At 40.5% G+C, this 15,912-nt stretch overlaps 1 protein-coding gene across 1 annotated transcript in view; it reads left to right on the forward strand.

The window, feature by feature from the left end:
- Window positions 1-15,912, forward strand: part of WNK3 (WNK lysine deficient protein kinase 3) — a 135,670-nt gene that overhangs the window by 109,760 nt on the left and 9,998 nt on the right. Inside the window, exons 18-21 of the mRNA XM_081125312.1 lie at window positions 6,543-6,633; window positions 7,172-7,302; window positions 8,792-9,414; window positions 13,558-13,772. Coding sequence (XP_080981438.1) covers window positions 6,543-6,633; window positions 7,172-7,302; window positions 8,792-9,414; window positions 13,558-13,772 — 1,060 coding nt within the window. The remainder of the gene's footprint in view (window positions 1-6,542; window positions 6,634-7,171; window positions 7,303-8,791; window positions 9,415-13,557; window positions 13,773-15,912) is intronic.

The following is a 15,912-nucleotide window of genomic DNA, read 5'->3' on the forward strand; positions in this document are numbered from 1 at the left end:
TTTCTTTCAAGTGTCCATTGCTACATCTTGATCAAACTTACCTGCATTGTTTCTGGTATCCTAAATTTCTTCCCACCCCCTGAAATGCTTCTATAAGTAATATTTTAAAATATGTTGCATGGGAGACTAATTTGTGTGTGTGTGTGTGCGCACGCGCGCTCCTTGGGTGATGGGCACATGATACAGTGTGCAGATGCTGTTTTGTTGAGTTTTACATTAGAAACTTATATGGTTTTGTGAACCAGTGCCACCTCAATAAATTCAATTTTTAAAAACCCACTAAACTGTATAGTTTAAATGAGTAAACTATAGAGTATGTAGAACATATATCAATAAAACACTTTCTTTTTTCCTTAAATATATATACATACATACATACATACATACATATATACATATATACATATATATATATATATATATATGTGTATATATATTGATTTCAGAGAGAGAGGAAGGGAGATGGGGAGAGAGAGACAGAAACATCAATGATGAGAGAGTCATTGATCGGCTGCCTCCTGCACGCCCCCAACTGGGGATTGAGCCCGCAACCCCGGGTATGTGCACTTGACTGGGAAGGGAATCTCAGTCTCCTGGATCCTAGGTCGATGCTCAACTGCTGAGCCACACCTGGCTGGGCAGTATCGACCTAGGATCCAGGAGATCGCAGTTCAGTTCCCGATCAGGGCACATGCCCAGGTTGCGGGCTCATTCCCCACTTGCGGGCGTGCAGGAGGCAGCTGATCAATGACTCTCTCATCATTGATGTTTCTATCTCTCTCTCCCCATCTCCCTTCCTCTCTCTCTGAAATCAGTAAAGAAATCAGTAAAGAAATATTTTAAATAAATAAGTAAAATAAAGAACAGCCCTAGCCGATTTGGCTCAGTGTTTAGAGCGTCAGCCCACAAACTGAAGGGTCCTGGGTTCGATTTCGGCCAAGGGCATGTACCTCAGTTGCAGACTCAATCCTTGCTCCTGGTTGGGGAGGCAACCAATTGATGTGTCTATCTCACATTGATGTTTCTCTCTCTCTTTTTCTCTCTCTCCCCCTTCCACCACTCTCTGAAAAAGCAATGGAAAAAAAATATCCTCGGGTGAGGATTTAAAAAAATAATAATAAATTTTTTAAAAAATACAAAACAAAACCATGCTTAAAATACAATTTGTTTTTTTAATTTCAAAAAATGTCTTTATTTGGCTTCACACTTGATTAAGTACATATGGTAGGATCATTTTGAGTTAATTTTTGTATATCGTATTAGAGAAGGGTCCAGCTTCAGTATTTTGTATGTGGCTATCCAGTTCCAGCACCACTTGTTATTCTTTGTTGTTATCATAAATGGAATTATTTTCTTAATTTTCTTTTTAGATTTTTTTTCATTACTAGTGTATAGAAATAAAACTGATTTTTTTAGTGTTGAGTTGTATCCTACAAGTTTGCTGTGTTTATTAGCTCTAACAGCTTTTGGTGTATTATTTAGGATTTTCTATATAGTATATAAGATCATATCATCAGTGAATAGAGATACTTTTATTTCTTCATTTCCTTTTTTTCTTATCTATTAACTTTTCATTTCATACTTTCCATTTCTGTCTCTTTGCTTTTTGTACTGGGAGAATTTCTCATTTTTAAGCTGTTTCCAATGTCCTATTCAGCTATTTTTAAATGTCAATAATTATGTTTTTAATTTGTAGTAATTGTATGTAGTTCATTTTTTTTCTTATGGATGTTGTATATTCACATATCTCTTGAAGATATTACAGTCTTATTCTATGTTATTAATGCTGTTTCCTTGGCTGTTCTTCTGTTTGTTGAATTTAGGGGGGGGGGTTTTATAGTGTTGAGTTCCCATAGTGTTTGGTTAATTCTAGTTGTGTACTCATCTTTTCTCGCCCCCCCATAAGATTTCTTTTTTGTCGCTTTGTAAATACTATACATAATTACTGTACGCTTCCTCCAGTAATTTTGAGAGAGGCATGGGACAAGCTTCTTGACACTGGATGGCACCTTGTCTCTAATGCTGTCTGGAGGGTGGCCCATTAGTTAGTCTTCAAAGGTAGAAGAGCTTTCCCTTTCTCTTGGATATTGTCTCCTCCCTACATTGCTAACCTTTCTCTTGGCCACAGACATTTTCCTCTTACTACTCTTATTTGGGAGTAGATGCCTCTGGTGTCTTTTGCTTGCTGTGGAGGTGAGGAAGGAAGGCCCAGAACTGCCTGGCTGTTCCTTTTTTGGTACCCCAAGCAGTTTACTCTTCCACTCAGTGAATATCACTGAGCAGTGAATAAGTGAAGATCTCTTCTTTTGTGGGGCTCAAACTCTAGCAGGGGAAGATAGACCCTAAAAATAAATAAAGTAAAGGGCGATGATAGAAAGACTAGGGACTACTTTATGTAGGGTGGTAAAGAAAGGACTTGTATTTGGTGGTAACATTCACAGATGGAGACCTGTTCAAGGAACCAAAAGAAGGCCAGTATGTAGGAGATGATGTTGAAGAGGCAAATAGAAGATAGATCGTGTAGAACTTTATAAGCATTCTAGCCAGCCACTCATCATGTTGGTTGGCCAGGACTCTCTTCCACTGCTCATACCTGTCACTCGAATTTGCAGCATTTTGAAATAGTTCCTGCATGTGTCACAAGCCCCTTTCTCTCCTTTAGTTATATATGCATATGACTGCATCTGGTTTTCCCATAGTGTCTGTGCATCTGGATTGGTAAAGAAGACTAGAACCTGTATTCAATTTGCCACATTGATCCACTCATTACTTATGAAAAATCTTTTCTGTAATTTCAGTGGGATCAATGTAACACTTTCTAAATTGTAATATTATTGAGAATATTTTTCTTTTTCACAAAGGTAGTATTGTTACTATTCCAAAATGGGACTTTGGAAAGTAAAAACTGATTGTTCAAAATTTTATTTTCAGTACCTGCTGGCCTGCCCTAAGTGTTAATAATTCTTAACCAAAACTGCAGTATACTTAGTGTAACGTAGACTGTCTTCCTCCAGACAAATGCTAAAACCCATTCCTTGAGCTTTTAAATACTCTTTTAACTTTCTAGATTAGTAGTGACCATTCTTATGTTTCCCAAAGTATTTTTGATTGTGTATTAACTATTATAGAGAACTTATTTTTAAAGTACTCATTTAGAATACAACAGTTAGTTCTGGCTTTTTTAGGAGAGGGATGGGAGGCCAAGAAGGGGGAAGAGTGATTTCATTGCCAGCAGTGGCCTGATATTAACAATTTTTAGAGCATGAATTTAAAATAATTTTGAGATCCATTGTAAATTTCTGTGTGCTTACATAAAGTAAGAAATTGGTTTGGTAATATTTCCTTATAAATCTAAATATCTAGTTCTTTTTCTTTCTATGTTATCTTCTATGACAGGCTTCTTTAACTCCCTTAAATAACAAGCATAAATTAAAGTATTCAGTTTAAGAGTATAGGGTTTCAGTAACCTTTTTTTTTTTTTTAAATTTATCGTTATTGTTGAGAGTATTACAGGTGTCCCATTTTTCTCCCCAATTGACCCCCTCCACATTGCTCCCACCTTCTCCCCAGGTCTTCACCCCGTCATTGTCTGTGACCATGGGTTATGCATATGTGCATATAACTTCTTTGGTTAATCTCTTCCCACCCTCCACCCCCCTTCCCTCCTTCCTCTGAAATACGATCGTCTGTTGCGTGCGTCAATGTCTCTGGATCTATTTAGTTTGTCAGATTCTTTTGTTCATTAGCTTCTTGTTAAAGAAGACCCTTCAACATTTCCTGTCGTTCTGGTGTGGTGGTGATGAACTCCTTTAGCTTTTTCTTATCTGTGATCTCTTTATCTGACCTTCAATTCTAAATGATAGCTTTGCTGGGTAGAGCAATGTTGGTTGTAGTTCCACGTTTCTCATCACTTTGAATATTTCTTCCCACTCCCTTCTGGCCTGCAAAGTTTCTGTTGAGGAATCAGCTGACAGTCATGTGGGTGCTCCCTTGTAGGTAACTAACTGCTTTTCTCTTGCTGCTTTTAAGATTCTCTGTTTGTCTTTAACCTTTGGTACTTTAATTATGATGTGTCTTGCTGTGAGCCTCTTTGGGTTCCTCTTGTTTGGGACACTGTGTGCTTCCTGGACTTGTAAGTCTGTTTCTTTCCCCAAGTAGGGGAAGTTTTATGTAATTATTTTTTCAAATAGGTTTTCAATTTCTTGCTCTTTTTTCCCCCTTCTGGCACGCCAGTAATACAAATGTTGGGCCTCTTGAAGTTGTCCCAGAGGCTCCTTATACTATCTTCATATTTCTGGATTCTTTTTTCTTTTTGCTCTTCTGGTTGGGTGTTTTTGGTTTCCTCATGTTCCAAATTGCTGATTTGATTCTCCGTGTCCTCTACTCTATGTTGATTCCTTGTAAATTATTCATTTCAGTTCATGTAGCCTTCATTTCAAATTGGTACTTTATTATGTTATCGATGTTCTCAGTTATTTCCCTAATAGTCTGCTTAAACATCCTTATAAACAAAATTCTGAATTCTGTATCTGTTAGTTTGTTTGGATCTGTTTCATTTAGTTCCTCTTCTAGAGATTTCTTCTGTTCTTTCCTTTGTGACATGTTTCTTTGCCTCCACATTTTGGCTGCTTCCAGGTGTTTGTTTCTATGTATTAGGTAGAGCTGCTATGTCTCCTGGAATTTGTAGAGTGCCTTTGTGTAGTAGGTGTCCTGTAGGGTCCAGTGGCTCAGCCTCCCCAGTCACCTGAGCTGGGCCTTCTAGGTGCTCCCCTGTGTGGGCTGTGTGCACTGTCCTGTTGTAGTTGAGCCTTGGTTGCTGTTGGTGTCACTGGGTGGAATTGACCCCCCGATCAATCAGCTGTGAGGACCAGCTGCAGCTACAGCCAAGGAGCTGTTGTGCTGGAGACACCCCTATGGAGCAGGATTTACTTCAGTGGGGCTTTGGTGTTCACCAAGTGCGCCCCTTGAGTGTGTTACTCGTGGATGTGGTAGGGTTGTCTCTGGGGCCTCCTGTGAGGTACAAAGTCAGCCTCTGCAAGTGCCTTGCCCAAGGCCACCCAGCATGAGCTACACAGCAAACCATAGTTGTCTGCTACTTGTGCTGGGCCTGGAGGTGTCCAGGAGAAGCGAAGCCATGAACCAGTGCAGGCTGCCTCTAGTGCCAGTCCTGGGGCCGCTTATCAAGCTATATGGGGCACGCTGCTGCTTGTTTGATTTTAGGGAAGTCCTAAGCATGAGGCTGGAGCCACCACTTGCACAGAAAAGCCACTGGAAATGGCCTGGATGAGCTGCAGGTGGGGAGGGGCAGCGCCTCCGGGAATCACCTGGGAGGGGCCAAAGGTGTGAGCCAAGTGCTGGTGATTCAAATATGGCCCCTGCCTGCTGACTGTGTGGGGGGAGGGCTCGCCAAAGGAGCAATGGCCTCTGCCAGCTCTTCTGTCTGTGAGAAAGCTGCCCCTCCACCTCTCGCCCCAATTTCAGGCAGGTTAGTTCCTCCCCAAGTGTCCCAGGTTTCTTTCAAGCCGCTGCTCGGCGCTGGGCTCAGAGGGAGCGCGTCTGAGTGATTCCGTGTGCGGGCCCTTTAGGAGGAGCTGCTGGCGCTCCCGCAGCCTCCCCGACCCTCAGCTACAGTCCCGCTGGGTTTCACAGCCCGAATTTGTGGGGACTTCTCTTCCCGGCCCTGGAGCCCTGGGCTGGGGGCCTGATGTGGGGAGGGGACCCCCCCACTCCTCCAGGAAACCTCTGCCGCTGAGATGCCCCTCCCAGGTTTCAACCGAGGCACCGGGTGTGGGCCCTCGGGGAGTCTCCGGGATTCTGCATCGATCCACCCGCGTCTCCGCCCCTCCTGCCGGTCTCGGTGCTTCTTCAGTTCCCTGGTTGTAGGGTTTCTGTTCAGCCAGTTTTCAGGAGGCTCTGAGTGATGGTGGTTCTGTATTTTAGTTGTAATATTGATGTGCTTGTGGGAGGCTGCGGGTACAGCTGTTACCTACGCTGCCATCTTCTTTCTCCCCTCAGTAACCTTTTTAAGTAAATTGGTGCATATGAAGGAAATAATTTTAATTTTCAGTTTTTAAAGTTACTATAAGGAAAATATTCTAGGGTAGAGGATTAATATTCTGTCCATTTATCTGAAGTCTAAGTATATTTTTATTGATTGATTTTAGAGAGAGAGAGGAAGGGGGTAGAGAGACAAACATCGATTTGCTGTTCCACTTATTTCTGCATTCATTGGTTGATTCTTGAATGTGCCCTGACCTAGGACTGAACCTGCCACCTTGGCATATGGGGACAACACTTTAACCAACTGAGTTACCCAGCCAGGGCCTGCCGCTTAAATAATATTTTTATAGAAAGGGGAAGGCTTCATTCCTATAAGTTGAATACTTCCGGTTCAGTCAGAAATTGTACTATCAATGCAAGTATACATAGCATTCTATTTTTGAATACCGATTAGTCCATACAAGAAACTGCAATGGTATAAACAACTGCTACACCTTACCTAAATTACTACCATTTGATTTTTCTCTTTTTGTCTCCATTAGGAGATGTCCCTAGATGCTTCACTTCCAGGGGACCCAGAGGCCTATCCTGCTGCTGTGTCAAGCGGTGGAGCCACTCGTCTGCAGACAGGAGGTGGATATTTTGGCCTAAGCTTTACTTGTCCTAGTCTCAAAAATCCTATTAGCAAGAAATCCTGGACTCGCAAATTAAAAAGCTGGGCATACAGGCTACGGCAGTCAACCAGCTTTTTCAAGAGATCAAAAGTCCGTCAAGGTAGTGTGCTTACAGTCAGGGACATAGACTAGGTAACATCATTTTTCATTTACTTCTGTTTTGTTTTGTTTTTTTGTTCATACACAAATGTTGCCACTTTTTCCACATAGCACATGTATGTGACACTCCCATTAATGTCATTGCCATTTTATTTTTCCTTTTGTAAATAATTTGATTTTATAGTTATTCATTTCACATAGATACTAAGTCTCGGGATAAATCTTGCAATGTCTGATTTAGAGTTAGGGACTTCTACAGTGTTACTTATTACATTAACACTTTTTAATTGTCTAGCCGGAGTTAAGCTTTTTCTGCTTTTCTTCTTTTTTGGTAATGTAAACAAATTTAGTCTTAAACAATTTTATCTGTTTTGTTTACAATTTGGCAAAACTTGCAGTGGAAACAGAAGATGTGAGATCAGCAGTTGCTCCTGATCCCATTCCTCTGGCAGGAGAGGCCACGGCTGATACTAAGACTTTGAGTAGATGTAAATCAATGAGTGGATCATTTCAGCGCGGTCGGTTTCAGGTTTGTGTTTTTGGTTAAATCCTTATCTAAAAGGGCATTATAACAGGTAACAGCATTGAAGACATGGGTCTATAGATGATACTCATTTTCTTTTTATTTTTCTTAATATGTTTATATTGATTCCAGAGAGAGGGAGGGAGGGAGAGAGTCATTGATCGGCTGCCTCCTGCAGGCCCCATACTGGGGATTGAGCCTGCAAACTGGTCATGTGCCCTGACCTGGGAATCCAACCATGACCTCCTGGATCATGGCCGATGCTCAACTACTGAGCCATGCCGGCTGGACAATGGTACATTTTAAATATAGATCATTGTCATATTTAATTTGCATCCCCTCACCTTTTGAAGCCATCCAGTAAAGGTGTCTAAAGAAACGGGAATTTTATATAGGGGGATAAGTGGTTATGGAAAATAAATAAATAAATAAATAAATAAATAAATAAATAAATAAATAAATAAGAGAATCCTTTAAAAAAAAGAAATGGGGCCTGGCTGGGTGTGGTTCAGCGATTGAGCATCAGCCTAGGATCCAGGAGGTCAATGTTCAATTCCTGGTCAGGGCACGTGCCCAGGTTGCAGGCTCCATCCCCTGTTGGGGGCATGCAGGAGGCAACCGAACTCTCTAATCATTGATGTTTCAACTCTCTCTCTTTCTCTCCCTTCCTCTCTCTCTGGAATCAATAAAGATAAAATAAATAAATAAATTTTTAAAAAAAAGAAATGGGGATTTTAGTAGCTGGAAGAGAGCACAGAAAGGGAACATTATTTTGTGGTGGGAGGTTGTGTCATCTTTTTTTATAAATCCCATTTCATGCCTTTTAGAATCCAGGCATCTTTAATTATGGAAATTTTTAAATTGTGGAATTTTATTTGAGTAATCGAAGCCAACTCTCTTTACCCAAGGGGACCTATTTAAAGACTTTGAAGTCCTGGCTGGGTAGTTCAGTTGGTTATAGTGTTGTCCCCATACACCAAGGTTGTGGGTTCAATCCCCAGTCAGGGTACATACAAGAATCAACCAATGAATGCATAAATAAGTGGAACAGCAAATCAATGCTGTTCTCTCTCTTGCTCACTCTCTCTATCTCTGTCTCCCTTCCTTTGTCTCTGTAAAATCAACAAATTTAAAAAATTTGTAAAAAGTTTGAATATGGGGAGTATAGATGGAATTTTAAAGCTTTGGTATTTTCGCCTTTGGTGGTCTGGCTCAGTGGTTAGAGCATCAGCCCCCAGACTGAAAGGTCCCGGGTTTAATTCTGGCCAACGGCATGTACCTCCGTTGCAAGCTCTATCCCTGGCCCTGGTTGGGATCCCCCTTCCACTCTCTGAAAAAGCAATGGAAAAAATATCCTTGGGTGAAGATTAAAAAAGGCTTTGGTATTATCGATATGTGTACATCACAAGCAGAACATCTACTTGTCATTGAATTTCTTTGTGGATTTATTCTTTAGTTAGGCAGAGCCAGCCACTTTTGCCTTTTTGTATCTCAGGTGATTACAGTTCCTCAGCAGCAGTCAGTGAAAGTGACATCTATTGGAATAGAACACAGGCCAGCCTTCAATGAAATGACAAGCCATTCTAGTGAAGAAGCTCAAGCCTTTACTGAAACAGCAAAGGCTCAGTTGGTAGAAATGGAACCTGCTGTGCACAATCCACAAACTTTACTTTCTCCTGAAAACTTACAAGCTCTTCATGAAACCTTTAAGGAAGATGAAACAATTCCTAAGCAAGGTGACAACTACTCATCTTTCAGCACAGCTTGTGACACTGATGTATCTTCTATAACCCCAGAAAAGGAATTGGAAGAAAACTCAGCCACAGGAAGTAGCATGCAGTCTGGATCTGAACTGTTGCTTAAAGAGAGCGAGAGACTTACTGTTGGGAAACAGCCTAGCTCTGATAGTGAATTTTCAGCCACTCTTGCTGGCAGAGGGAACTCAGTGGCAAAGACTAATCCAGAGAGTGATCAGTGCTTACCACTCCGTGAAGAAAAAACCTGTGCTCAAACACAGAGCTCACTCTTCTATTCACCATCTTCCCCAATGAGCAGTGATGATGAATCAGAAATAGAGGATGAGGACTTAAAGGTGGAACTTCAGAGATTACGAGAAAAGTAAGAACTGTTTCTCTTTCGTCACCTATCTAGTTGCCCTGGACTTTATAGAACTGTTAGGTTGTTAGCTAATTTAGGACTGGTGACATTTTAATGATTGAAAGCTTTTTTATGATTGAAACTACAAAGATAGCATAAGATCTAAGAGGTTATGTACTCAGTTCCACAAGACTACCCCCTCCCCAGATGCCAATCACAAGTCTAGGTAGTATTACCTATCCTTCTCATTAGCCTGTTATAATTGGAGGTTCTCATGAACCATTCCTCAGTTCAATTAATTTGCTAGAGTGGCTTATACAACTCAGGAAAACAGTTTCCTTAGTAGATTATACATTTATTATGAGAGGATACAACTCAAGAACAGCCAGATGGCAAGGTATAGGGGACGGAACATGGAACTTCCCTGCCCTCTGGTGAGTGTCACTCTCCCAGCACATCCATGTGTTCACCAACCTGGAAGCTTTCTGAACCTCACAATACAGGAAGTTTTATGTGATCTTCATCTTTTTTTTTTTTTTTTTTTTTTGCTTTGTAAAAGATAATTTTATTTATTTTTAATTTATCTTTATTGTTGAGATTATTACAGGTGTCCCATTTTTTCCTCCAAATGTCCCCCTCCACTTCGTTCCCACCCCCTCCCCAGGCCTTCATCATGTTATTGACTGTGTCCATGGGTTATGCATATTACTTCTTTGGTTAATCTCTTCCCACCCTCCACCCCCCTTCCCTCTTTCCTCTGAAATATGATCGTCTGTTGCATGCGTCAGTGTCTCTGGATCTGTTTAGTTCGTCAGATTCTTTTTTTCATTAGCTTCTTCTTAAAGAAGACCCTTCAACATTTCCTGTAGTTCTGGTCTGGTGGTGATGAACTCCTTTAGTTTTTTCTTATCTGTGAAGCTCTTTATCTGACCTTCAATTCTAAATGATAGCTTTGTTGGGTAGAGCAATCTTGGTTGTAGTTCCATGTTTCTCATCACTTTGAATATTTCTTTCCACTCCCTTCTGCCCTGCAAGGTTTCTGTTGAGAAATCAGTTGACAGTCGTATGGGTGCTCTCTTGTAGGTAACCAACTGCTTTTCTCTTGCTGCTTTTAAGATTCTCTTTTTGTCTTTAACCTTTGGCACTTTAATTATGATGTGTCTTGCTATAGGCCTCTTTGGGTCCCTCTTGTTTGGGATCCTCTGTGCTTCCTGGACTTGTAAGTCTGTTTCTTTCCCCAGGTAGGGGAAGTTTTATGTAATTATTTTTTCAAATAGGTTTTCCATTTCTTGCTCTTTTTTCCCCCTTCTGGCACGCCAGTAATACGAATGTTGGGCCTCTCCTCTTGAAGTTGTCCCAGAGGCTCCTTATACTATTTTCATATTTCTGGATTCTTTTTTCTTTTTGCTCTTCTGGTTGGGTGTTTTTTGTTTCCTCATGTTCCAAATTGCTGATTTGATTCTCAGCGTCCTCTACTCTATGTTGATTCCCTGTAAATTATTCTTCATTTCAGTTCGTGTAGCCTTCATTTCAAATTGGTACTGTATTATGTTTTCAATTTTCTCAGTTATTTCCCTAATAGTCTGCTTAAACATCCTTATAAACAAAATCCTGAACTCTATATCTGTTAGCTTGCTTGGATCTGTTTCATTTAGTTCCTCTTCTAGAGATTTCTTCTGTTCTTTCCTTTGTGACATGTTTCTTTGCCTCCACATTTTGGCTGCTTCCAGGTGTTTGTTTCTATGTATTAGGTAGAGCTGCTATGTCTCCTGGAATTTGTAGAGTGCCTTTGTGTAGTAGGTGTCCTGTAGGGTCCAGTGGCTCAGCCTCCCCAGTCACCTGAGCTGGGCCTTCTAGGTGCTCCCCTGTGTGGGCTGTGTGCACTGTCCTGTTGTAGTTGAGCCTTGGTTGCTGTTGGTGTCACTGGGTGGAATTGACCCCCCGATCAATCAGCTGTGAGGACCAGCTGCAGCTACAGCCAAGGAGCTGTTGTGCTGGAGACACCCCTATGGAGCAGGATTTACTTCAGTGGGGCTTTGGTGTTCACCAAGTGCGCCCCTTGAGTGTGTTACTCGTGGATGTGGTAGGGTTGTCTCTGGGGCCTCCTGTGAGGTACAAAGTCAGCCTCTGCAAGTGCCTTGCCCAAGGCCACCCAGCATGAGCTACACAGCAAACCATAGTTGTCTGCTACTTGTGCTGGGCCTGGAGGTGTCCAGGAGAAGCGAAGCCATGAACCAGTGCAGGCTGCCTCTAGTGCCAGTCCTGGGGCCGCTTATCAAGCTATATGGGGCACGCTGCTGCTTGTTTGATTTTAGGGAAGTCCTAAGCATGAGGCTGGAGCCACCACTTGCACAGAAAAGCCACTGGAAATGGCCTGGATGAGCTGCAGGTGGGGAGGGGCAGCGCCTCCGGGAATCACCTGGGAGGGGCCAAAGGTGTGAGCCAAGTGCTGGTGATTCAAATATGGCCCCTGCCTGCTGACTGTGTGGGGGGAGGGCTCGCCAAAGGAGCAATGGCCTCTGCCAGCTCTTCTGTCTGTGAGAAAGCTGCCCCTCCACCTCTCGCCCCAATTTCAGGCAGGTTAGTTCCTCCCCAAGTGTCCCAGGTCCTTTCAGGCTGCTGCTCGGCGCTGGGCTCAGAGGGAGCGTCTGAGTGATTCCGTGTGCGGACCCTTTAGGAGGAGCTGCTGGTGCTCCCGCAGCCTCCCCGACCCTCAGCTACAGTCCCGCTGGGTTTCACAGCCCGAATTTGTGGGGACTTCTCTTCCCGGCCCTGGAGCCCTGGGCTGGGGGCCTGATGTGGGGCTGGGACACCTCGCTCCTCTTTGAAACCTCTGCCTAGACTCCACCCTGAGGTAATGCATCACCTCTTGTAATGAATAACAAGATACTTCTTTCACCTTTATCACTCTGGAGCTGTTTCAGGAATTGGAGCTATCTGAGGACAAAAGACCAAATAATATAATAAAAGATTCTCCCATTGCTCTTATCACTTAGGAAATTACAAGGGTTTTAGGGACAGTGTGCCAGGAACACGTACAAAGATCATATAGATATTTTTAAGTTATAAATCATAATATCACAACAGTAAAAAACACAAAAAACAATCTACTATTTCTCATGCTCTAATCTAATTTCTCATAGGCAACCACTATGAACTGTTTGGTATATATATTGCCTGTCATTTTTTTATGCATTTACAAATATATAGTCTTTCCTTTTGACAAAAGTGTTATCATAATGTACATGTTATTCTAGTTTTTTGATTTAGCATTGTCACCTATATATATTCACGTTTGCACAAATAATCTTTATTCCATACACTGAAATAGCATGTAGCCATTTAAAGTTTATTTAATCTCTCCTTAATAATCATTTCAGTTTTACCCCATGTTTTGCTTGAAGTGAATATCCTTATTTTTTACATATTTATGCAAGTATTTTTGTAGAATCAATACCTAAAAGTATAATTGCTGGGTTAAAAGATGTGTACATTTTAAATTCATAGGTATTGCTAAAATTGTTATCAAATGTAGCTATACCATTTTGCACACAAAATAAAAATATATGAAAGTACCTGTTTTCCCACTTAATGTTTTGCTGGATATTATTGATCCTTTTAGTTTTATCCATTCAGATGAATTAATTTTTTTTAAATTGTGTTCTCCTAACAGTGAGGTTGTGCATCATCTCATTTATTGGTGATTTATATTTCCTCTTCTTTGGAGTCATCTTTTCATATTCTTTGCCCTCCTTTTGGTAAAGTGGTTTCTTTTTTCTTTCTGATTTTTTAGGAACTATTTATATATTCTAAATATTATATAATGCAAAAACTTTCTTTTTGTTTATACCTGCAGCGTATAACAAAGAAAAGGTTAATATCATCAGTGCTATGTGACTTTAAATTTTGTTTTACTGTCTTTCACTGTATTGAAGTTTTAGAAATTTGTTCCTGTCAATTTGTTGACCTTTCTTCTTTATGTCTGATTAATGTAGTGGTATCTTAAGAAGGCATTTCTCATTTTAAAATTGTGAAAAAATTCTGTATATCCACATTCTTAATCTAAATTCCTTGTTAAATTTTATTTGTACTGGTGTAGAGTTTTTTGGCTTATCTGTATGGTATCAGTACCATTAAAATACTTTTTGCATCATTTTTATGTAGACATATTCAGGAGGTGGTAAGTCTTCAAACCCAGCAGAATAAGGAGCTGCAGGAGCTCTATGATCGCCTCCGGGCCATTAAAGATAACAAAATCCAGTCATCAGAGGTTGCTCTGCCATCTGCATCACCACCACGTAGACCAAGATCTTTCAAAAGCAAACTTCGAAGCCGCCCCCAGTCCTTGACACATGTGGACAGTGATGCAACTGTTACAGGTAACTCAATCTTAAAAGTGATTTTTAAAAATTGGTCAAAGATCAGCAATATTAGAAAATTAATGATAATGGGTTTTGTTTGTTTAGTTTGTTCTATTTACTTTTTTGGGGGTGGGGAGTTATAGAAGTTTTATTTTTGCTTCAAAGAGCTTTCCCAAAGAGTGACGATTCATTTCAATTATACGTCATCATAACGAACACTGTTCTGATGGCTTTCATAATAGTGTGAATTCAAGGTCATATGTGTAACATGTATTTTCCTGAAATCCAATATATTCATTTGGATTCATTTGGGTTATCACCTGTGATTGGGTGCCTTCTGCATGCCCCCTGCTGGGGATCGAGCCCGAAATCTGGGCATGTGCCCTGACCAGGAATCGAACTTCAATCTCCTGGATCCTAGGTCAATGCTTAACTGCTGAGCCATGCCCAGCTGGGCTACGCCATCTGTTTCTATTCAGCCATAGCCAGAGGCATGGGATCTCATGGTTAAAACATGCCTTTTGAGACTCAGAAACGTGGCTTTTTAAAACTCAGAACATTGTCTCTGAGATTCTTAAAGTTATTTTGTGTTATGAAGCTTGTTACTTTTTATTGCTGAGTAATATTCCATAGTATGGATGTACCACAGTATCCATTCACCTGTTGAAGGACATTAGGATTGTTTCTAGTGTTGAGTTTTACAAATAATGCTGCTGTAAATATTCATGGACAATTTTTTTTGAGTGAACATAGGTATTCAGTTCATGTGGATGAAATTCTCAAAAGTTAGGTTACTGACTCATATGGCATGTACATTTAGATTTTTAAAGAAACTGTGAATCTGTTTTCCCAAGCAGCTATATCATTTTCCATTCCCATCAGCAATATATGAAACTTACAGTTTCTCTGGATGTTCTTCAGCACTTGGTATTATTGGAATTCTTTATTTTAGCCAATTTACTGGTGTGTGGTGGTATAATATGGTGGGTTTAATTTTCATTTCCCTAGTGCTGTTGAACATTTTTTTCTTGTGCTTATTGGCAATTCATATATCCTCTTTGGTGAAGTGCTTATTCATGTCTTTTGCCATTTTTTGAAAAAGAATCTCTCACACATTGAGTTCTTTATTTATTTGTTGACCGATTTGAGGGAGAAAGAGAGAGAGGGAGAGAGAGAGAGAGAGAGAGACATCGATTTGTTGTTCCACTTATTTATACATTCATTGGTTGATTCTTGTATGTGCCCTGACCAGGGATTGAACCTGTAACCTTGTAGTATAGGGATGATGCTCTAACCAACTGTGCTACCTGGCCAGGGCTCTTTTGCCATTTATTATATCCTGTTTTGTTTGTTTTTTTTAATTGATTTCAGAGAGAGGAAGGGAGAGGGAGAGAGAAATAGAAACATCAATGGTAAGAGAGTCATTGATCGGCTGCCTCCTGCACAACTCCTACCAGAGATCAAGCCTGCAACCTGGGCATGTGCCCTGATTGGGACTCAAACTGTGACCTCCTGGTTCATAGGTTGATGCTCAACCACTGAGCAACACCAGCTGGGCATGTATCCTGTTTTTTAGAAGGATTTATAGAGGACTAGTGTTAATTCTTCCTTAAATGTTTGATCGAATTAAACAGTAAAGCCATCTGGGTCTGGTGTTACATGTTGGAAGTTTAAAAAAATTAATTCAGTCTCTTTGTTCGTTATAGGCTTGTTAAGATGTTCTCTTTTTGTTTGTAATTTTATAGTAATCTGACCCTTTCATCTAAATGACCTAATTTGTTGACATACAGTTGTTCATAATATTCTTTTATAATCCTTTTTACTTGCGTAAGATTTGTAATGATTTTTCCCCTCTTTCATTTTTGATTTTAGTAATTTGAGTCTTCTGTCTTTTTTTCTTGGTCATTATAGTTAAAGGTTTGTCAATTTTGTTGATCTTTTAAAAAAATCAACTTTGGTTTCACTGATTCTCTATTGCTTTTCTCTTCTCTATTTTATTTATTTTTCACTCCAGTCTGTTTCCTTCCTCCTACTTGCTTTGAGTTTAGCTTACTCTTTTTCTAATTTCTCATTCTAAAGACCCATACCTAGACACACTGACTTTCATCAGTTTAATTATGATATGTGCAATGTTGATGTAAGAAATGTTCAAACGCCT

Source organism: Miniopterus schreibersii, assembly GCF_964146895.1.
Source record: "Miniopterus schreibersii genome assembly, chromosome: X".
Lineage (NCBI taxonomy): Eukaryota > Metazoa > Chordata > Mammalia > Chiroptera > Miniopteridae > Miniopterus > Miniopterus schreibersii.